Source organism: Ascaphus truei, chromosome 7, assembly GCF_040206685.1.
Source record: "Ascaphus truei isolate aAscTru1 chromosome 7, aAscTru1.hap1, whole genome shotgun sequence".
In the NCBI taxonomy this organism is placed as follows: Eukaryota; Metazoa; Chordata; class Amphibia; order Anura; family Ascaphidae; genus Ascaphus; species Ascaphus truei.
Window position 1 is genome coordinate 74015743 of NC_134489.1, and position 25283 is coordinate 74041025.

The 25283-nt window shown below is 39.5% G+C and overlaps 1 protein-coding gene across 1 annotated transcript in view; it reads left to right on the plus strand.

Moving 5' to 3' along the window:
- Window positions 1–25283, plus strand: part of LOC142499998 (dynein axonemal heavy chain 11-like) — a 362984-nt gene that overhangs the window by 322556 nt on the left and 15145 nt on the right. The window contains exon 75 of the mRNA XM_075610053.1: window positions 4756–4871. Within this exon, the coding sequence (XP_075466168.1) occupies window positions 4756–4871 (116 nt within the window). The remainder of the gene's footprint in view (window positions 1–4755; window positions 4872–25283) is intronic.

The window sequence follows — 25283 nt, forward strand, 5'->3', positions numbered from 1 at the left end:
CGGTTATATACATAGGCAAGATAAGCTAAACTAACATGGAATAAGTGATAAAACAATAACTATTACACATGTAACTCGATTTTAAGCCCTTAGTGATCAAGTGATCAGCTAGTCATTGGTTTCCATGACTAGCTGACCACTAAGGGCTAGAAAGGGGCTATTTAACTAAATCAATACTACCTACGTGACTAGCAAAGCATTGCATGGCAATGCCTTACTAAGTGCTAAGGCAAACAAGGAGTTAACCCTGACAACCACCTCCTCCAGGGACATTACTACCCTCCCTGGGGTAACTACCCCAACACACACCTCCCCTACCCTAACCCATCCACCTCCCCTACCCTAACCCACCCAACAAACACCTCCCCTACTCTAACCCACCCAACAAACATCTACCCTAACCCACCCAACAAACACCTCCCCTACCCTAACCCACCCAACAAACACCTCCCCTACCCTTACCCATCCAACAAACACCTCCCCTACCCTAACCCACCCAACACCCACCTCCCCTACCCTAATCCACCCACCTCCCCTACCCTAACCCATCCAACAAACACCTCCCCTACCCCAACCCACCCAACACCCACCTCCCCTACCCTAACCCACCTCCCCTACCCTAACCCACCCACCTCCCCTACCCTAACCCACCCAACAAAAACCTCCCCTACCCTAACCCCTCCAACAAACATCTACCCTAACCCACCCAACAAACACCTCCCCTACCTGAACCCACCCAACACCCACCTCCCCTATCCGAACCCACCCAACACCCACCTCCCTTACCCTAACCCACCCAACACCCAGCTCCCCTACCCTCCTCTACCCTAACCCACTCAACAAACACCTATCCTAACCGACCCAACAAACACCTCCCTTACCCTAAACCACCAAACAAACATCACACTCCCCTCTTGGGTTATGGTCAATAGTCCTATTAGACAAATGTGGATAATAGGGCTTTTGGCCACTAAACACACAATACATAAATGTAGTAAAAATAAATAAATACAGACATTAACATTTAAAATACATTATAAAAACATAACTAGACATATAATTTGAAACATTAAACCATTGAGTGTCAGTATGGCTAGTAGGTCCACTCCATGAGAGCCTGGGTAGCCACACTGGGTAGCCGCATCCAATGGAAGCCAGTAATAAAAGATTGGCACTTTCCCCATCCATGTTGAAGGCTGTCCTCATCTTCACAACTGATAGATCCCTGAAACCATTCCTAAAAACGGGACGATGCCCAACTATAAATAAACCATAAAAGTAATCCAAAGGCCTGTTGACCCCCCAAAAAGTGCAGAAATAAACATTCCATTAAAAAGATCAATCCAAGCCCATTGGCCTAATTGTAATCCAAAGGTCTGATTGCATATTTATAAATGAGCCCCATCCATGGGCTTATAATAGGGATCCTCAACTTACCCGACACCCTTGATCCTGTTTAAAGATTCTTCAAATGTTGCTAATCAGGGGGAGCTTGGTTGGCAAAATGTGTTATGTCATCATAAATGGAGGGAAACACATGGTACAGCAACCACTATGATTGGTTGCTCTACCATGTGACCCTATGACACCACTTGTGCAATGGCCTTAGCCACTATAAAAGGCCAGGACTCTCGCAGAAAACCAGAAGTCACTGAAGAGGCCACATCTGGTGGCTGAAGACATCGGAAAGAAGAAGATAATTAAGAAATATTCACCTAGGAAGAATCCTCTATTAATGGAGGATCAAGGGTGTCGGGTTAAATTGCGGGTCCCCATTACAAGCCCATGTATAGTGTTTACAAATAATAAAAAGCCCATGTATAGGGATTACAAATAGGCTAACAGGCCTGGATTTATTTGTTTTATAGAATTTTTATTGTTGCATTTTTATTGTTGCATTTTTGGTTCGATTATTTTGATGTTTTATTAATTTTTTGTTTTTTTGTGGCCATCAGGCCTTTGGATTACTTTTATAGTTTACTTATGGTTGGGCGTTGGCCCGTTTTTAAAAATGTTTCTGGGGGGGTATGGGGGCTACCAACCCTGAAGATGAGGATGGCAGTCAGCATGGATGTCAATAGAGTGTCAATCTTTTATTATTGACTGTCATTGAGTGCCAATGTGGTTAACTAGGCTCTCATTGACACAACATAGGTTGCTATACTGACACTCGATAGTTTAATAGTTAAAATATGTGTAATAATTTATGTATAATGTGTTTTTAATGGTGATGTCTGTATTGGTCTTTTTTGTACAGTATCTATGTATTGTGCGTTTACTGTCCATAAGCCCTATTAGCCACATTTTGCTAATAAGACTATTGGCCATTACTCTAGAAGAGAGAGTGATGTTTGTTGGATGGGAGGTGGAAGTACAGGGGTAGGTGCCCCAGGGAGGGTAATTAGGTCCCCAGGGGGGATAGTGGTAGTGCCAACCTCTTGTTTGCCTTGGCAGTTAGTAAGGCATTGTCATGCAATACCTACCTTAATAGTTACTTAGTTAGCCAGGGGGGTAAGTAGTGTACTACAGTTGTAGTTAAAGTTTTTAATCCCTTTGGAGCCTGTGATATACCTTGGTAGCCACAGGCATCAAATGGGTTGATGTATTTTCTGTCATATGTTTTCTAATTTATATGACATAAGCCGATGGTAGAATGGATTATTATTATTATGACGCTTCACCATTGCATCGCAATGTGGTAATTAATTCGTATTTATCAGTGGAGTTACTTTTACCGCAATGATCTTGACTTTGGTCATAACATTGCGGTAAAACCACCTTATCTATTTTTTTTTGATGGGTGTGATATTATCTCAGTTTTAACTGAGCTTGATGACACTAGGCCAGTACAGCATGTGAGATTCAGCATTTGATCAGCTGGTCAAATAAGGTGAGGTTCATGTTCATTCAATCAGTATATAATTAAAGGACTAGATGGGGACTTGTGTTTCTTAAGTGTTAAAACCCATGTAGCCTAGTCAGGTTCTCTTCGGTAATGTTTGCATCAAATTTAATACACGCTTCATACATTTTATTCAAGTTCAATAAACAAAATTACCACCAGCTTTGGTGTATGTTTAATTTGCACTAAAAAAAACAAAGAAATTAAAAGAAAGATAAAGACATTGATTCATACAATTATCACGTGTGTCTAGTAACCCCTCCCTAATGCACCAAATCACTCCCCACATTGATTGCTGATGCTAAAAGCAAGAAAATTACCCTAATGTGCAAAGCTTGTATATTTCTGTCGCTATTTGAAAAAAACATTGTCATCTGACTAAATATTGCTGAAAAAATAGCTAACACTTCTCATAAGTATTGTGAGTGACAGTTGCACTATAAAAGTGGAAACCTATATAAATATTGGGACATAGCTTTGAGCTACCAAAAGGTGCATTTTCTGACTACATTTGCAACATTACTTTGCTTTTTCAAGCCCCATTAGGGGAGGACACTGTAGGTGGCATGACATGTATAATCATACTCAAAGCTGCTTCTTTGTTGCAGCTCTACTATGGGACCCTGAAACTCAAATGCTGATAAAAGATTGCTGGGCAATCATCATGCTAAGGTGATTCCAGGCTGCAAAATAGTGCCAAATATGGATTGCATTTCGGCCCAGTTTTGCAGAGAGGAAGTACTTAGCACTGTGATTGTACAGCGATGTCTAAATGAGCCTCTTGGAGACTAAGCCAGCCTTTCAACCCTGGATGTGGTCCCTTTAGGATCAGTGTCTGCTTTTGGCATATTGATAGACAAGTGTGGGGACTTGATGTTCAAGCTGTGTCTGTGCTGTGTGCAAATGGAGAACTGATGTTTTCTAAGAATAAATAGAGAGAACGAGGAGACAATTCTCTTTGGGGAAAAAATATCTAATTCCTTTAAACCTTATGTCCTAAACATGAACATTCTGCAATGATTAATGCAAAAATAAATATAAGCCTTGGATCTTCAAAAATATACATATTTTTAAGGATGCAGAACTCCTTCCTAACAGTATATTTGCCAGGTCCATAAAATTGACCTAATGATGTCTCTATAATAGACAGTGAGGGAGGTTTTTTTTTACATACTGGTGGTCAGAGTGGTTAGTCCATATTGCTTGCAATGCATAATGATCCTGAATACCCCTCCAATCGTCCACATACACACAACTCTTACCTACATTAAAAAAAAAATATTGTAAACCCTTTAGCTGACAGAGGCACTTAAATTATTTCAGTGCGATATGTTGCTGGCCCACATTCCAATTAAGCGGTTCAATATTCCTTATGTGGATCCTTTATCCTGTCCTCCTTACTTTGTAACATACAATCAATATAATCAATACATTCTCTCCGTAGGAAAATATCTTTGGGATGTCAATGTTTTACTTTTTTGGAAAAGCTATTATTTTCAAACAGTAGTTTGCAAGTCTTTTATACCGTACCTCTAATGCCCTTGTCTTATATTTCATTATCATGAAAAAATTTCTAGGCAGAGAAGAAAAGGATGCAGAAAAATTATTTATAGATTGTACCATACCGTATGACACACAACAACTGAAATGCGGTAGTTACTACTTAATATTCCTTTAAACAAATTAGTTACATGACTTGTGAAAGCAGACAAACCTGCATTGTTCAGACATCAACATTCAGCACCTTGTGTATTTCTTTGAGAGGAAAAATTCACTCTTTGGCATTTATCATGTCATCTTATCACAGCCATATTCTGAAAAGCAAATAGCACACTAATGTTTTCTTTTGTTAGGGTGAGTTGGCAATCTCCTCCGAAATGGAGCAACTGCAGTCAGCCCTTTTTTTTGATAATGTCCCTGACACTTGGATGAAACTGGCATATCCGTCAACATACAGCCTGGCTCAATGGTAAGTCTGTAAGATGCTGTTGCTTTTCATAGAAAGACAAAAGCACTGACCATGGGTTATATCTTTTCAAAATAGCTTGTTCAATTTTCTATTGCATATGAGTAATACACAATTGTTACTCGTGAATATAATATCATGAACCATTTTATGATATAGTGGCTAGATAGAGATGATTATTGACCTTGGAGTTTTGTACATGTTCTGTGTACATATTCAGGTATATAAATATATATATATATATATATATATATATATATATATATATATATATATATATATATAGCCCCTCTTCCCCCTCCCAATCGCAGATCGGGTCCCCATAGGTGTTCTGGGGTCTGGCTAGGTGTCTCTGTGTGGTGCATACCTGTGAGGGAGGTTATATATATCAGCTTTCCATTGAAGACCAAAACGTTGATTGAAATGATTTAATACATTTTGTATTTTCTTATAAAGTTCCTGTGAGTGCCTGTCCCTGGAATCTTATATATACTTTCTATATACATATACACATATACACACACAGAATGGTTACATATATATATATATATATATATATATATATATATATATATATATATATATATATATATATATATATATATATATATCAGCCCCCCGGGGGCGAGTGGCAAGTTCTGCAGGGCGAGTTACCGCCAACAGGAGAAGCGCAGGGACATCTGTCCTGTGCCCAGTAACAGAGGGGGGCCCAACCGGGTAGTCCAAAACAGGAAGTCTTCCCCCTCCTCCCCCGAAAGTCGGCCCAACATCCACTACCAGCTGCCTGGGTGGCTCCCTCTCCACCACCAGCTGGAGCCTACATGCCCATTCAACACAATGGGTCTGGGAGAGAGGGGGAGCAAGAGAGGGGGGGGATTAGAGAGTGGGTGGGGTGAGAGGAAGGGTGGGGTGAGAGGAAGGGTGGGGTGAGAGGAAGGGAGGGGGAAGAGTGAGAGGGGGGACTGTGAAAGGGAGGGTGGGAGAGAGTAAAAGAGAGATAGGTATTAGTAGTAGTGAAATAACTGAGCAGGTAATTACAGGAAGTAATACAGCTTCCTGCTGTAACTAGACCTCATATGACTTGTTTAGTTTTTGTAAGCCACTCTACCTTTACTGCAGAGCATAAAAAAAAAATGAATGATGAGTATTTGTGTATTAAAGTGATAATCCAAGTCAGTCTTTTTTTATTATACAGGATTAAAGCAAAGATACGTCCTTTCCTCTGTCGCTCTACTGCAGGCCCTCATTCTCTCCCGTTTCAACTATTGTAACCTTCTACTATCCAGCCTTCCTGCCTCTCACCTGTCTCCCCTACAATCTATTCTAAATACTGCTGCTAGAATCAGTTTACGGTCTTCTAAATCTGTCTCAGCGCCTCTCCTGCTTCCTATTAAATCCTGCATTAATTATAAAATTCTCCTCCTCTCTTTTAAGGCTATACACTCTTTTGCTCCTCCTTACATCTCAGCCCTAATTTCTCGCTAGAAATCTGCTCGACTCTTGCGTTCTGTTAAATGATGCCTTCTGTCTACCCCTTTTGTATGTAAAAACCTCTCCTGCCTTAAACCTTTCTCACTCACTGTCCCACACTTCAGGAATGCTCTTCCCCTTAATATCCGACTGGCACCCTCTCTTTCCATCTTTAGGACCTTTCTTAAAACACAGCTCTGTATGGGTAGCTCCGCCGGCTGATACTATAGATCTCATACATCGACTTTGGCCCCTTGCAAATGCACTTACCAGGATGTACCTGGATGGCTCTATATAAATAAAGATATACATACATATATGCATTTGTGCAACATTATATTTTAAGTATGATGAATTATCACATTAATTTAAACGGCACCTTTAAGTTACCCATATGACTGGCATATGTGGGTAACAAATGTTTGGGAATATTGGCATCTTTTACAGAAAAGCACTAAATATTGAAACATAAATACCTGTGCACTTACAATCACCCCATGATACCCTTCCTAAGGCTGCGCTTATAGTGCCGGCGTCGCGGCAAAACACATGTATTGCCGGCGTCGCGTGCGCTTACAGTAAGCACGGAACGATGCTGGCGGCGCGAATTTCTGAAGCCGGTCAAATTTGATTTTTCAGAGGCTGTCACCACATGTGACAGCCTCTGAACCAATCAAAGACCTGGTCGCCCGCAACGTCGCCGGAAAGCGAAATACAACTTTCGCTAGCGGCAATGGGTGATGTCACCCGTGTCGCCGTCGCTGGCTCACGCAATATAAGCGCGGCCTAAGAAATGTCACCCTACTGCACACCAACTTGCTCTTGTAACATCAATGGGATTGTCAATTTAAATACTCTATAGCTATAATGGAAAACTCCACATTAAGATGTAGTATAAACATTGCATGATATACTATACCAAGGTTTTGATAGGGACACAAGGAAAGGTGTCGCCTAGAAACTGTTGTCATATCCAGTTTACAAGATTATTTATTGCTGTGGTGTTGTCCAAATTAACCAGCAGCTTGTGCATTCAAAATTGAACTCTGCAAGACCTTTTTGTTCTGCCTTTTACTGAGTGCTAATGATTAACCCCTTGTTTGCTTTACCACCCACATAGTTACATAGAGCCGCATGCAGTAAGCGTCGAAAAAGTCCTCTCGCCAAGTGTACCTTATCGGCATGATTCTGCCAATTTTCCCTCTCCGTATGCAATAAGTGCCGAATCCCTTCCGAATCAAGCCGAAAACATTTGGTCCCACTCTGCCGATGATTGGCCGATCACACACAGGTGTATCGGCGTGCATGGCGGGGTGGTGTTAGGTACGCCAATGAAACTTCTTGCTGAATCTGCCGAAGCAAGCATGTTTTGGATTGAGCGGACCATTTAAAGGCAGCGTGTATTTTTATTCATTCTCTGTGTTGTTGGGAGAGAGAGAGAGAGAGAGAGAGAGAGACACACACACAGAGCTGGGCGATTTACATATTTCATATTGACTGAGAGAGTTGTTGTGTATTGTGAGAGGTTTGTCCTGTGTTGTTTTGTTAACATCTTTGTCTTGTTTTCACTTTGTAAGTGTTCAGTGCGACTGTCTTTAAATTTCTTTTCTGTTCTTTGTAAGTGCTAGAGGTATGGCAAGGCATGGTAAGAGTGATGCTGGTGTGAGTGGTACTGGTAGTCGTGTGAGTACGCGTCTGAGCTGTTGCTGCGAGTGCGACTGGTGTTGCTGGGAGTGCGAGTGCTGCTGGTGGCTCTGTTGCTGGTGCTGCTGTGGTGTCTGTTGCTGGTGCTGATGGGGTGTCTGTTGCTGGTGCTGTGTCTGCTGCTGGTGTGTCTGGTGGTGGGGTGGTTGGTGGTGACCCGCTTTTGGAGTCTCTTCCATTGGAAGAAGGAGAGTCCAGTCAGCAGCAGCCAAGCTCTTGGGCTACACGTGTTCGGAGAAAACGTCTGGAGCGGCCACGTAATCCTCGTTTCAATGAAGAGGAAAACAGAGTTCTTGTCACAGGGATTTTGGAGCACTATGACTCTCTGTATGGGCATTTACTAGGTAAGTCTATCTTTGCATTGATTGTTCAAAGACATGTTATCCTAGGTCATGTGAGATGTCTTAATATCAAACTATTATTCTCTAATATCTATCAATTAAAGTTAATTGTTACACACATATTCCTTCATGCTTTATAACGACCATAACAATCAGTCTAAAAAGTTTGCCAAAGTTCATACAATATTCATGCAAGCTTCCTTAGATTTGTATGTTTACACGTAAATGCTCATGTGCTACACATATTCAACCTAAACCAGCATGTTTGGTATCTCTTGGAACAGGTAGCAGTTTAGGAAACTACTCGTTTTTCTAATAATAATTAACGTCATATATTTTGTATGTATTTCAAGGGCGGACAAGTTCAGCATCCAAAAAAGAAATGTGGGAGCAAATAACATTGGCAGTGTCTGCGTGTGGGAATCATGTCAGGGACCGGGCGAATTGTCGGAAGAGATTCGATGATATCAGGGCAAACTTAAAGAAAAAAATTCAAGCACAACGGATGCATGCTTCTGCCACAGGAGGTTGGCCGCCAGCACAAGCTCTAATCTTAACTCCATTGGAGGAGCAGATGCGGGAAAAATTTCTTCCTGTCGTCGTGGAGGGTTTGGAAGGGGACAGAGATATCGGAATTTATTCGGCTCAATTTCCAGCAGGTGACAAATGTTACTGTATTACGCGTGTCGTATGTTACAGTTCTTATCTATATTTCCGCAGAAACATATAGTTTTTCACAATATAAGCATACCTACATATATATCTGTATATATGTCTCTCTCTCTCTATATATATCTATCTCTCTCTCTCTCTCTATATATATATATATATATATATATATATATATATATATATAAAATAAAAGAAAAAAGCGCCCAATCCTAGTGCATTACTGTGCAAAATATGGTTTAATTCCCAATAAAAGGCTCATAAAATGAACTCACAAACATAAAAGGTAAAAAAGCATTGTATGAGTTATACTCATGCTCCAAAGGATCTGGAAGCGCTGTTGCTCTGCTACTCAGCTCCGTGACTCCACCGCATCCAGTACAGTCCTCGTGTATCTCTGCCTTCAGGAACTCACATCATCAGGCTCATCACAGTATTCTTTCCCCGGGAACAAACTTCCAGATAGTCTAGGTTCCCACCGGGGACTATGTGTGCGGCGGAACGAACAGATGACGTCACGTCGTGCACGGAGATGTTCAGGCAGGAGAATGCCAAGCAGAAATCGCAAATCAACGCTGACAGGATCCACAGCACACCTGGCCCTACGCGTTTCAACAGCTAAACTGTACCCGACTCCACCCCCTCTGTTCACCTCTATGCTGTGATTATATATTAATTGCAGCTGGTTTCACACACCGGTACATGAGCGAAATAAAAATATGAAGTGAGCTACATATGAACACAATTAAATACCATATGGTACATGTTCGATAGCGGAGCCAATACATGTTACCAAACACACAGAGAGATATATATATATATTTATTTATTTATATATAGTTGTCCTACAATAAGCAAAAAAATGTTTTATATATATATATATATATATATATATATATATATATATATATATATATATATATATATATATCCATGTAGAGGTATCAGTACCGTGTTAGCCGAGCTTCAATAATCAAAAAATAAATAGATGATACCGTTCTGTGGCTAACGAAATGCTTTTATTTGTGCGAGCTTTCGAGATACTGATCTCTTCTTCCGCCGATTAGGTTCACATGAACATTGAACATTTGTTAAGATGGATAATATTCAGATTGGCCGAACCATATCATTGTTATTTCGTTATGTGATGCTGATATTTAGCCATAACTACTCCCACTACAGATACTTCATTTTAATTATGTGCACATGACAATTAAATTCTGATGTTATTCTTCTATATAGTTGCTCCTGCAGCTCCTGCGTCACCTGACATTGAACATGTCTCATCACCTGGCTCATCAAGGTCATCATCAAGAATGGAAGGTGAGTGTATGAGGTGCAGCACATATAATGTGTACATTTTAAGAATTTCGTTTGCCATGGGAAAAAAAATGCCTTTCACATGTAATGAACTTCACATCAGTTATTGTCACAGAAGATGTAGTGTTTCCTGACAACATGTATTGTGTGTGTTTTAAACTATCAGCTAGGAGTTGTGAGGTTACAACAACCTTTAATTCATTCTTCTTTCACACTGAGTCGAAACATCATTGTTACTTCAAGCATCATCTTTTAATTGGACACAAATGATAAATTATGGAAACATGTTATGTGTTACACTGAGAACAACTATCATTATAGTGAAAACAAAGTGAAAGTTCCATGGCAGTTCATAATGTCTTTCTTTATTTGTAGAACCAGATGTTGCCGCTCAAGGACAAATTCACTCAAGTGACCATGAAGATGTTGGCACTCCTGGATTAACCCAGCATTCAAGTCCTCCTGCTCGTGACACCTACTCAGCTATGGCAGCTTCTGAAGAACGAATCTTGAGTGAAGAAAATCGTCGCCATTCAGAAATGATGTCAGTGCTTGAAAGGATGTTGTCACTGCATGAAAGGATGCATGAAAGGTCAATATCAGAACTGTCACAAATTCAAAAAGTCATCATCCAAGTACCTAAAGAAATCTAAAATGTAAACAGGACATTACAAGCACTAGTTCTCAATGTAAGCCAATCAAATCAGTTGCGGAGTACAGCAAGAGAACAACAATTCCACTTTACCCCATCTGAGGATGGATCTTTACATGCTTTTTCTCCTGAGTCATCAGTTCTTCATTCCCCAGTTCTGGATGATACCGGTACAGTAGGTGCAAGTTCTGTGCAGGTCCCTCTCAACATCCAACCACTTACATCTGTTCAAAATCTGGAACCGACACCTACAAATGAGACACGAAAAAGAAAGTTAGGGCAACAATTACTACTAACCAGCTTTTGGAAAAAGATTAAAACACCAAAACAAGAAACTGCTCCACCATCACTCTTGCAATGTTTATCAACTGCTTCACAACTGCCACAGCCCATTCCCAGTGCCCCTGAAGTGCAACAGCCCACACCCAGTGCCCCTGAAGTGCAACAGCCCACACTTAGTGCCACTGAAGTGCCACAGCCCACACCCAGTGCCCCTGAAGTGCAACAGCCCACACCCAGTGCCACAGAACAGGCCAGTACAAGTCGTACAGTTAAGGCCAGAGTACTTGGCAAAGGGAAAAGGCAAACACAACAGCCAACAAGCAGGCCTGTGACTCGCTCTCAAAAGGATAAACAAAAATAAATAATCACATTCACTAAATGTGTTGGTGTCCTGGTGGTGTTTAATGCAGACTATTTCATGCATAGTGTATGTATGATCATGTACAGATGCTTGATAACATTCAAGTATGTCCTTCTACACATGAATGTTTAGAAATGCTCACTGACTGAATGAAGGCATATTTGATAACATATGAATATGTATTAATCATCAGTTGATTAATGGTACTACATTATTACACACTTGGCATGTTAATGGAAGCTGACATTCACTTAGCTCTTGTTCAAGATGAGATGTATGTGGGTAATTTTTGTAATGTAGATAGTCATTTCATGCTAATATTATTTACATACAACTTTAAGTAAGTACCCATATAACAGCATACATTTTTATGTTATGTTTTCTGGTGTCTTAACTCTGTAAGACTTGACTTACCTTAATCTTCTTTCATAGTTCATAATGTTGGCATGTGATAATGTATGATTTTTGGTTACAATAACAGATCTGTAAGTGTGTATGAATATATCTGTAGTCTCTCTGTATCTCTATGGATATATGTATATACACACACACACACACACACACACACACACACACACACACACACACACACACTGTGTGTGTGTGTGTATATATTAAATGATATATATATATATCTGACACTGTTGTCAGCAAACAGGCCTTGTGTTAATGAGATATAAATGTTAGGACACTTGCTAAAATGATGGTATCAGTATGATTGAGCCCCTAATTCACTGAGCTGTATTTAACTTTCAATATGATTACAACAAGGCCTACTTACACACATCAATGGCTTTAGTTTAGCACTCTATATATATAATATATATATATATATAATCAGAATGAACAGTACAGGCCTTCATGGCTGAAAAGAGGCCTTGTTTGCTGTGAAATACAACTTCTACGCAGCTGACTCAAATAGGCCCTCAAACATACTCATCCAGTAATGTTATAAACTGTAATGAACTGTTAAGATAATTACAACAAGGCCTGTTTGCACACAAGGCCTTCAATGTAGCAATATATATATATATATATATATATATACACAATATATAGTTAATTATATATAGATAAATATATATATATATATATATATACACAATATATAGTTAATTATATATAGATAAATATATATGTTGATATATTTATATATATGTAATTATATATATATTTATTTATATATCTATATCTATGTATATATCAAGAGAGACTAACAGAGAGAGTCAAAGAGAGAGAGAAACAGAGAGAGAGGAAAACAGAAAAAGAGACAAAGAGAGAGATGTGTGTGTGTGGTTAATTTTAGCTAAGTGGAAGCAGAAATCTGTTCATCCTAGCACTGTAGATGATTTCACACACATTGTTATTCTAATTAAACTAGTCAACTTGTTTTGCAAATGTTGATTGCCTAAGCCGAAAGTAAAGTTTCGATTCATGTGAAAAGAGTGTATCTTAGACAAAGAATTTCCGCCAATTATTGTAACAAATTTCTTCTGGGAGAAAACATAGGCGTATAACAGTTAGGTTGTATTATAACCTTGGAATAAACCGCGAAGATAACATGTAACTATTCAAACATTCAGCAGACATCCGTATGCGTTCAACTTAACACAACGTACACTTGGAGAGAAGAAATGGCAGAAGCTTCCACATTGCACAGCCATCCACGTAAATCATACAAATTTATGATTTATGAAGCAATCAAATCAACGGCAGAGAAAAGGGCAACGGTGGGTCAAATCTATGACTTGATCCAAAAGAAATATTCATACTAGCAAGAACCTGACAAACAACGAAATTTTAAAACTTCAGTACGATTCACTTTATCCGCAAATGAATGTTTTGAGCGTGTCCATGATCGGCTAGATCAACGATATGGATGCTGGCATGTTGCGCCATCATTTAAACTTACCATGGAAAATGGAACATATCTTCTGTTAAATAGCATATTTTTGCCTAATACCAGTTACATTGAAGCCGCACCGACTGTCGCATCTGCTGATATACCTGCACCCTCCATTCATCAAAACCAGATGCAAGATGGACATAACTACTATGATATGTATCCAAACTTATATGGGCAATACCAATGTGGATGTGAAAACAACCAACAACTGTACGTACCTCCGGACGTCTTGTTTGAAGAAGCCACTGCAGATCCATATGACCGCCTCATGGAGATGTGTGTGATTCAGGATTCAACGGTTGCCTCAACCATGGATGATACTGTTGTGCCTTCGTGGAGCGATTTGTTGCAGTCAAATCAGTTTTGACTTCTACAAGAATGGTAAATACAAATTTCGTTATGCCTTTACTCAAATTATATATGTGTACATTAATAATATACACCATTTGTTAGCCAAATGAGTGGATACAGCTTAACATTGCAGACAGCCTTACATGTAGCGTGCACAAAGACATTATTTCCTATAACAATATACTACATGACGAACCATTAGTACATATTGGTGACGGAGTCCTAAATCATAGATTCTTATCGCTTTTAAAGTATCATTTCAACATGTTACACTAACTGTAACACACACACACCTCATTGTTTAGCATTCAACATATAAAAACAAAGTGTCAGCCACATATGACGTGGGAACGTGGTAATGTCCCAAGGCGGCCTTAAAAAGGTTACCGATGCAAGCCCCACACCCAACCGACGTGCGTGAAACAGTATTCGCTGTGCCCGTAGCTTATTCTTACGGTCAGTGCAGTGTGTCATGCGAGCGCGTTGCTGGGGTGGTGCGTGCACAGCGCTGGAGGCCATGTTCATTCAGTGGGAGGGGTGTTTGCGTGCATTTCACGGTGCCTTAACATGACGTCACACGTATTTTGTTCGCTCATTGGCTGATCGTCCGTTTTGGCCGTGGGCACACATCCGTTTACAAAGTTTAGATATGTACGTGTGTAGAAGTGAGGAACGAAGAGGTGAAACGGCGCTACTGCGCATGCCTGAAGAAATGAAGCTCCCGGATGTTCTTCTGAAAAACTTTATTGACCACAACACAAGGGCTACACCGCAATCTCCCCCTCTACGCGTTTCACCCTTACATATAGACGAAGCCCTATCTGTAAGGGTGAAACGCGTAGAGGGGGAGATTGCGGTGTAGCCCTTGTGTTGTGGTCAATAAAGTTTTTCAGAAGAACATCCGGGAGCTTCATTTCTTCAGGCATGCGCAGTAGCGCCGTTTCACCTCTTCGTTCCTGACTTTCACCGACGGCGGCACGCAGTAGCTGGGGAGGAGAGCAGGTCCCAGACCAACGGTGCAGGAAAGGTAAGAGGACATCCCCCTGCACAGGTCAATTCAGTGGCCATGCACAGCTCCCTCCCACATAGCTACATTGCCTGGAGACACCCTGAGGGTGCATCTGCCTTTATACACAGAAGCGCATGACAGCGTCAGTATCTGTGTCTAGAAGTGAATTTGTTTCGCTTCCATATCAGCCATGATATGCGTACTGCTAGCAGCACCATGGAGGGGCATGTATTGAACGCACAGCGTACAGATCGTTTAGCGCATGCGCTAAGACTTAGTCCACACATTCGTGACGTGCGCGCGCAACAGACATTGTGCGCGCACATTATTATGTATACAGGCACCGGAACACACATATCAGTATTAATGCCAGCAACGCCATTATAAAAATGAGATATTTCTGTATCTTTAGTTTTATCCTTGCAGTTTAAACATATACGTAACTTATGCGTGAATATCCACTATCATATAGAGATGTGTTAAGCGTTGTCATGCTGAGACATAGATAAATGTGCCATTTTTGAACATCATGTGTTTGCTGTATTTCATGGGAATACAGTGTATGAATACATGGGACCAATGTATGATTTCAGATGGGCCAATCGTTATATTAGATGATTGTGACGACTAGCGAACAACTATTGTAATAAATATGTAACAATGCTTTCAATGATTGGTGCGCAGATTAACAATCACTACATAATGTTATCCTATAGTGCAATTATTTACTATGCACTTAATTATCATAATGATGTTGCTAAGCACTGAAGTTAGAACTTATAGTGATATTTTTTTAGTTTCTACTAACATTATATGTATTGCCATGTGATATATGCAACCAACATTATCACTCAGCAAACACATTAATCTACTATATATTATAATCTCACGTGTGACTTGTCAAAGAATGTAAATGCTACATAACAACTCGTCGACATTGTATCTAAACGTACACAATAACAATAGTGAGGTGATAGAAACTGTTTAGTCGTGTGAATGTTATATTATCACCTAAGTTGTAGTGGTAACCTAACATGCATGAGCTAATGAATGTTAGGTAAAGATCATTAAACCATGAACTTTTGTGTGTACATTTAATTTACACGAGTAACTATAGTTTAGTGTTATTAGTAAACATTCAACACATACATAGCTAAGTGAGGCCGATGATAAAAGCAACATTATTATGTTGGTTGATATTATTTCTGGTAGAAATACATGCATCACACAAAAACTACAATACACACACACACAGTAGGTTGCTGAAATGTGTGCGTATGTAAATGTATACTTCATTTATGATCATAGTTATAAAGGATCATGATCATTTTGAATAAGTAACGTGAATGAAATAAAACTTTTAAGAACTACATTGTCATTGTGTTGAATGATTTAGGAAAAGTTGAGAATTCAAAAAACTATACTTTGGAATGGTGTTAACATTTTGACAAATGTTAGATGAACGTCAAATCAACACACATCTTTGACTTATACATACACATGTGACAATGTAGTAATGAACATGAAGATGAAGTGAGAGAAGAACTAATCACATACATTGCAATGTTAATGATGTTTAACACATTAGGGTCTTTTCATACAAACATGCATTGAGTGTTAACATCGCTCATGTGTATGACTGGATGTTCTCCTCCCATAATCACTAGCTGAGCAGGGTTTATCCCCTTCTCTCCCCCCACCCCTATATTCCATGACTGGATGTTGTTACGTTGCCAAAATTACATGTTATGTAATGTACGTAATGATAAGAAAACACACTGCACAATAACCACCAAGTGTAGATAAATGCACGGACACAATACAGAAACAACATGTTTCAATTGTCACATCTTTTTCATTACGTTCTGTTTAGACATCCTGTAACTATACCTGTATCGAGGTTTGCACATCTTATGACAGATGTGAATTGAAATACATACCATGAGCAGTCATTGGAGTGATATACCTTGAAAAAAAAATACATGAATGAATATAAATCATTGTCATGACATGTTCATTAAGGTAAGCAAGACACAGAAGTGACAATTTTGTATGTGATATGAAACAAAATCTATAATACGTCAAATATGATCTTAAATACACAATAGTGTACACATCATTGTGACACACATGTCACACTCCAAAAGAAACATTGTATGTAACCATACTGCACTAGCTATTGGCTATCGACATAGTAGGTTTATTGTGTATGCATAACCAAAAAGAGCATGTACATAAAATATAGATTGAGTACACATTATTTCTTCACGTACACACAACAACTTTTATTGGTAAGAAGTATAATACAACCTGTTGATGAATGACATACCGGGGCCACATGCAATTGTCCACACAGCAGAGAAGAGAAAGGTGTGAGAACCATATTCATCTGTTTCCTAAGTGAATGGTATTTGTACAAATGTATTTATCATTACAATGAATTAATACATCTATATAGTTCTATGAACATATATGTATTTGCTTACATGAAAAATAGGTGTTTATGACATTCCGACGTGTCTCCACACCACCGGCTGTTTGCTCAGTGTCAGCTGGTAAATTTAAGGGATGTTCCTCCTCCAAGCCCTGACGTATGTCGGTTTGTACATTATTGCGGAGTGCCAGATTGTGCAAAATGCAACATGCAATGACAATATCTGACACTTTAGCAGGCTTATATTGCAATGCCCCCCCCCCCAGTTCTATCTAAACACCGAAATCGTGTTTTCAAAAGCCCAAATGTCCTCTCTATGACGGATCGGGTAGATATATGGGCAACATTATACCTCTCCTCTGCTTCACATTGAGGGTTTGCCACAGGGGTCAACAGCCACGGCCTAATTCCGTATCCTGAGTCACCTATAATCCATCGTGCTAAAAAATGAAACAATTTGTGTTGACATTATTATATTGAATAGTTCATAGAAAAACTAGAGTTTAATTGTTAACACATCATAATATGTACTCACCCACCAGCCAACCAGGTCCAAAATAGCCTTCTTCGAAAGCATGGAAGACTGATGCGTTTCTCAGGATAGAGGAATCGTGACTGGAACCAGGGAATTTGGCTACCACATGCATAATCTTCATCGTGGCATCGCATACCACCTGTACATTCAGGGAATGGTAGTGCTTACGGTTGCGGTAAGCATGCTCACTCTGACTAGGCGGGATCAAAGCAACATGGGTGCAATCTATTGCACCCATCACACATGGTATCCCGGCTATGGTATAAAAGCCATTCCTCACTTCCAGCCACTCTGTGTGCTCTGTAGGAAAATGAATATAATTCCTAGCGCGTCTATTCAGTGCACATAGAAACTGGGTAAAGGCCCGCGAGAATGTAGATTGTGAGACCCCGCCCACTATGCCCACAGTTGTCTGGAATGACGCGGAAGCAAGATAATGTAATGAGCACAGCATTTTAACAAGCACAGGGACTGCACGACCTCTGGCTGTCACAAAATCTAAATATCCCCGTATCTCTTCATAAAGAGCTAAGATTGCTGCTGAACTCAAACGATAGCGACTTACAATCTCCTCCTCACTTATCCCATCTAACATGGTTCTCTCCCTGTACAAACGAGGACGAGGCACAACTTCTCTCCTCTCTCTTCTCCTCTCATATCCTTGCCCTCTCCCTCGACCTCTCCCTCTCCTGTCCGTGTGCCTGTCCCTGTCCCTGTCCCTTCCTTGGCCTGTGACATCCTCTCCATCAGCAAGACTCTCCTCCAATAGAATCTTCCTCCGTCTCATAAACATTCACATCATTTTCAATTCTGTAGCTGTGAATGCGCAGGTAATTGCCCTCCTTTAAATACCTATGTGATTATGTCAGGTGACTTGATGAAGTGTGTTACATTAACATATCCAAGTTGTTAACTCCCAACGTGTATCCAGTACCAATTAAAACGATTATTTATGTGTGTTCACCAGGCAATCATGATATTTGACAATGATGTAACGTTAAGCTTTGTACAACCATTTATTGGCAAGTATTTCTGGCATGTGTAATGCATGTACCACTTCTGAACGCAACACTCAGTCATCTAATTAGGATACAACCATGACATTGACATTGACAAGCTACGTTGCAACATGTGTAATTTGGCATGTTATTGTCACCTGTTCACATGAACTAATTGTAATGTGCATATGCATAATTTAATGCCATCAGGATACTTGCTATTGATTCAGTTTCAATCGTGTAAAAATTAGTAACTATTATAGATGTGTGTATAACTTAGCATGAAGTGATTCTAATGCATCGTGTACAATGTAAACATGCAATGTTATTGAGTGTCCAATTGCGGACGTCATCAAAAGAGGGAGGTCACAAAGTACATGTAAACATGAAAACAAACAGCTACATTGACATTTGATCATGCGTTACACATTCAAAGCATTCTGTAATGTATACCAACATTACTATACGCTGGATCTGTTAGATGTGTGAAATCTGTTACATCATATAATACATTGAAGCACACTTAAGTAACATGTTTCATATTATGTGACCTGTTCCTTTAAAAGGTGACTATAGGATTTTCCCTTGACAAATCATAACATTAAGACTAATGTGACACGCAAATCATCATAACATTGAAAAGTACAATGTTATGCCAATAATAAAGTAAGCGCTGACACGATGAAGTGAATGACCTCGACACTGTAATGCCAAGCACATTTTTATAATGAGCAATAGAACGTAAACACTCCTATAATGTTATAAGTCCCCGCTCCATTGACTCCATTGATGTAGAGATGAGCTTTTTTTTCTAAGTGCCGTCCCGGCAACCTTGCCGATTCTTCTCCCCTCCAACTTGCCAACTTTAGTTGGCGGGACCAATTGCCGAAGAAATCTCCATTTCTGAGTGACGATCAGCACCGATAAGCTGATCGGGGCTACTTGAATACAATCGATTTCGAAAAGTGCCGATAAGTGGGTTATCGGCAGCCGCATGCCGATAAATTTTTATCCGCAAGAAAAACTGCCGATTTTGACCACTTATCAGTGCTTACTGAATCTCAAATCCAATTTTGGCGGGAAAATGCCGATAAAAGCCTTATCGGCGCTTACTGCATAGAGCCCATAGTTACATAGTAGATGAGGTTGAAAAAAGACTTCCGTCCATCAAGTTCAACCTATGCTAAATTTAGACAACAGATACTTTATCCTATATCTATACTTATTGATCCAGAGGAAGGCAAACAAAAAACAGCATTAAGGGGAAAAATTAATTCCTTCCTGATTCCAAGAATTGGCAATTGGATTAATCCCTGGATCAACATCCTTCCCATGTATACTTATTTGGTATATCCCTGTATACCTTTCCCATCTAAAAAGATGTCCAACCTTTTTTTGAACAAATCTATTGTATCTGTCATCAAAGTCTCCATGGGTAATGAATTCCACATTTTAACTGCCCTTACTGTAAAGAACCCTTTCCTTTGTTGCTGGTGAAATTTCCTTTCCTCCAACCTTAAGGGATGGCCCCGAGTCCTTTGTACTGCCCGTGAGATGAATAGTTCTTTTGAAAGCTCCTTGTACTGTCCCTGAATATATTTGTATATAGTTATCATATCCCCTCTTAGACGCCTCTTTTCTAATGTAAATAAATCTAATTTAGCTAGCCTCTCCTCATAAGTTAGAATGTCCATCCCCTTTATTAATTTGGTGGCTCTTCTCTGCACTCTCTCTAGTTCCATAATGTCTTTTCTTAGGATTGGTGCCCAAAATTGTACTCCATATTCAAGGTGTGGTCTTACTAATGCTTTGTAAAGGGGCATAATTATGTTTACTTCCCTTCCATCCATTGCCCGTTTGATGCAAGATAAGATCTCAGTCACGTGACGACAATGAGACCTTTGAGGTTCCCAAAGCTTTGTACACTTTAATTTCATATATGAAGACAAATAATCATTAACTTCAAGAAATGATCATTACTATATCCTCCAACTGTAGCTATTTTTACAGCCGATGCCTATTAAAACCAGCTGTACATTTTGTGCCTATTTCTGCTCATGTGTAAAGCCAAGGAGCACTGCACTGCCTAACTACACTTAATTGAAGCTCAAGATCTCCTGCTAATTACAGCAGCTTGAAGATCTTATATGAGTTGATAAATGATCAGCATGATTTAGAAACCTATTTGATGTATATATAAGTATATAGAAAAAAAGTTTAAAAAAAATAAGTGTTTTAATGATAAAATTGTGTTTGCAAATAATAATCTGCATGTGTAATGGAACCTTCATAGGAGGTACTCACTTGCCTTGTAAGCTTCTGTATCCCACCAGGAAAGAGAACAACTAAAGTGTGCCTATTTTCCTGTGGCCAATGTTGGGGAGTCTGTACTTATTCATATAGTAAGAGCCACCCACACCTTTGAGAAGTAGGATACTTAACTTGACAGTCATGCTCTCCCGTGCAATCAAATATTTCTGAAATTTGAAAAATACTAAACTCTACTGATCTGCTGTTGAGTAAAATGTAACATTCTATGAGTGTGACTGCATTGACATTCATGGGGTCAACAAATATAATAAAGACACTATTGACGTAAAAGTGGGTGACTGTAAAAGGATGAAAATGAGGGTGACACTTTCACAATCAGAGTTAGTTGAGCGGTATGGTACAGTAGCAGGAAAATATGGCAAGCAGGATTGCATGTGTGCAGTACCTTTTTACGTTACAGAAGGCATTATTTACCATTTGTTTGCTGGCTTTTCCACTTTCATACACTCTCAATTCAGTTCTTAGTGTTTTATTGAAATTGATTTTACATGAGCACTAGTTTTATTGCACATAATGACTTTCGAATAATGTAGAAAGTATCTTGCTTTCCTATTGTCTGCATACTAGTTTCAGACAATATTTTTTTTAAGTGATTCATTGAATTTCATATCCTAAAATGGATCCATCTGAAATGCAGTCAAGATTATCTGTACTGTAATTGTGTGGAAAATTATACTGATTTAAACCAAATTCTTGTTGAGATGAAAATGTAAGTACAGGCTAGAAATTTGGTGTCAATTTGTTGTTCTGAGTCACTGGAAAAGCTTTACGTATTCTCAAATTACATGTTTTATATAGTGTACAGTATGTTCTTGCTTCATAATAAATTCTAACCGAAATCCATTTACATAGCGGATTAACTAACATGCTGAGGTATCGATCAGAAGCAGATGTAGAAGGCAAAAAAGCACCTTGAAGGTGCAGAGACAACATTCATACTTTTTAGGACTAACAGAACACAAAACCCCAGCAAGCTCTTTTTGGGAACCGCTGAGCCCCCACAAAATATATGTATGTATTTAAGTGTCAAAATGGAGTGCTATTGAGCATGGTATATGTATACAACAGACGACAGAGAAGCCCAATGCTACATCCAACATGACAGAAATACACAGTAAAATACTTATATATCCTCTTTAAAAATGGTCATTTAGTTTAACCCTTTGGCCAAAGCATTGTAAGCTTGCGAGCCACGACAAGGCAGACACCTGTTCGCAAGACCTAACAATACCAGATAAAATACTAATATACCTCTATTAGGATTAAAATCAAGAGACTATATAAGTATTTTACTGTGTATTTCTGTCATGTGGGATGTAGCATTGGGCTTCTCTGTCGTCTGTTGTATACATATACCATGCTCAATAGCACTCCATTTTGACACTTAAATACATACATATATTTTGTGGGGGCTCAGGGGTTCCCAAAAGAGCTTGCTGGGATTTTGTGTTCTGTTAACCTATTCTCAGCTGTTTGGCTCCTCCTTCCCAGGTTTTAAGCCCATCCCTCCCCACTTCCCAAGTTAGTAAGTCCTTTCATTCTGCTGGATATAGACCCACTGTGGTCTTTCTCCTAATAAAGGTAAATGAGAATTTTAATCCTAATAGAGGTATATTAGTATTTTATCTGGTAGTGTTAGGCCTTGCGAACAGGTGTCTGCCTTGTCGTGGCTCGCAAGCTTACAACGCTTTGGCCAAAGGGTTAAACTAAATTACCCTTTTTCAAAAGAATATATAAGTATTTTACTGTGTATTTCTGTCATCTTGGATGTAGCATTGGGCGTCTCTGTCGTCTGTTGTATACTTTTTAGGACTGCAGACTTTTTTTGTGAAAGGTCACCAGTTGATACTTTGGAACGATATATGTGATTTAGTCAGTGTGTTTGAATTGAGCACTAAGATAGCACTGTACTTCCAAAGAACGTCAAATAATGTCAAGGTGGAATTTTAATAAGAAGCACGAGACACAGAGGCACCAGTTAGATTTCTACAAAGTCATCCGTTGCGGCTTCCTATTTGCCGACATGATGCAGATGATTTAAATACAAATACAAAATACTAAATGGCGCTCAAAACACTCTATCTAAGTGCAACAGTGCAGTAACAGTGCTAATATACAGTGAAATAACACAAAATACTCGTGCACAAAAATATAAAAAAAAGGACACTCAAACCCTTCACGGACTAGTTCCCACGTCCACACTCAAAGCAAAAACGAAATATCAGGGGAGCGTCAGTATCTGAAATAAAATAAATAAACTACCATAGTGCATAACGTTACAATAAAACATTGAGCAGGTAGAACTCCATAGGAATATGCTAGATTATGGATGATAAATCAAACATCAGTCATAAACCAGGAGGTTGGGAGTAATAAAATAAATAAACTACCATAGTGCATAACGTTACAATAAAACATTGAGCAGGTAGAACTCCATAGGAATATGCTAGATTATGGATGATAAATTAGCAGGTAGAACTCCATAGGAATATGCTAGATTATGGATGATAAAAGATGATTTAAATACCAGGAAGTACTGGTGCTATTTTTACCGGTAAGTAACTTGGAAACTAGGGGGTCCCTGGAGCTGCAGTTCAACTCTGGGATCCCCCAACTTCTCATCGTGATACAACAAAGAGGAGGGGTGGCACATTTTCTGATTTAATCATCCCATCTTTTGGCCATCGTCTTGGTGTGTTCATTTCCCTTGGAATCCAGTTGTGTACTATTTTTGTCCAACTATGGTAATTTCTTATTGCAATATGTCCAACCCACTGCCATTTGAATTTTTCCACCCTTTTAATGTCACAGACTTTTGTTTTGTTTCAAACCCATGCATTCTTTTTCCTGTCTCTTCAGGTTATACCCAGCATGCATCTCTCCATACATCCTTAATTTGTCTGAAGATTCTGAATTATCTTCGCATTTTGGGTCCAGGTTTCACATCCATATGTGAGCACAGAGTACGCTGGTCAAAAACTTTCCTCTTGAGGCACAGTGGAAGGGAAATTGTCTTGTTTCTTCCAAATGTGCTCCATCCCAACTTGATTCTTCTATTGATTTAATTCAAAAGGTTTCCATCCATTATTACTTGTCGGCCAAGGAAGACATAGTCTTCGACTTCTTCTAGTTCTATTCTATTTATTTTGATTATTTGCAGGGTTGACATATTTGTTGAACACCACTTTGGTCTTCCTGAGATTCATATGGAGGCCAACTTTTTCGCTTAGGTGAGTTCTCTGATTTGTTGCTGGAAATATTCTGGACTTGTGGCAACAATAAATCATCTGCATATCGTAGGTGATTCAAGTATTCACCATTGATTTTGATTCCTTTTTCTTCTCAAAGCAATAAGAAGGGCAAAACAATGTGTACAAAAACATTAAAGTGGGACTGTATGTATGTATACTTTTATATAGCACCAACCGTGTATGCAAAGCTTTCCAAAATTACAACATATGGCCCTGCCCTGAAGAGCTTACAATCTAAGGGGCTTATTCTAGATCAGCCAAAGTGGCCCAAACGTCCGCTTCCTCTGTTATTGAATAAGGCCGCAAGTGGTATATTAAGAGTCTTAAAGACACAGAGTAAAAGTGAAAGTCAGGGAAGTCATATGTATCTAGTCAGTAGGGTAGCTGTAAATAATTTAATGTGATGCTTCTTGTAAAAGGTTAATTTTCAGCTGGGCTTTTAAAAGGGAAAGAAAAGGTGTTTGATGAATATTGAGTAAGAGCATTCCATAAATATGCAGAGATGGGTGAAAAAGGTTTACGATGTACGAGGCTGTAGAGGCAAAAGATGTAAAGATGACACATCCTTGGCAGGGCCATCTAAACAACATTAGGGGCCCCCGGGCAAAGCAGTGCACGGGGCCCTGCCTACACTGTGGCTCCCAGCCTCCCACGCGCTCACTAGCAGCAGCAGGCACCGGAAGTGCTGCACTGCTAGGCTGCGAGCGGTTGTGACACGAGCCGGGGTGCCGGGCAGGCGGAGAGCGAGCGAAGCCGGGGTGCCGGGCAGGCGGAGAGCGAGCGGAGCCTGGGTGCCGGGCA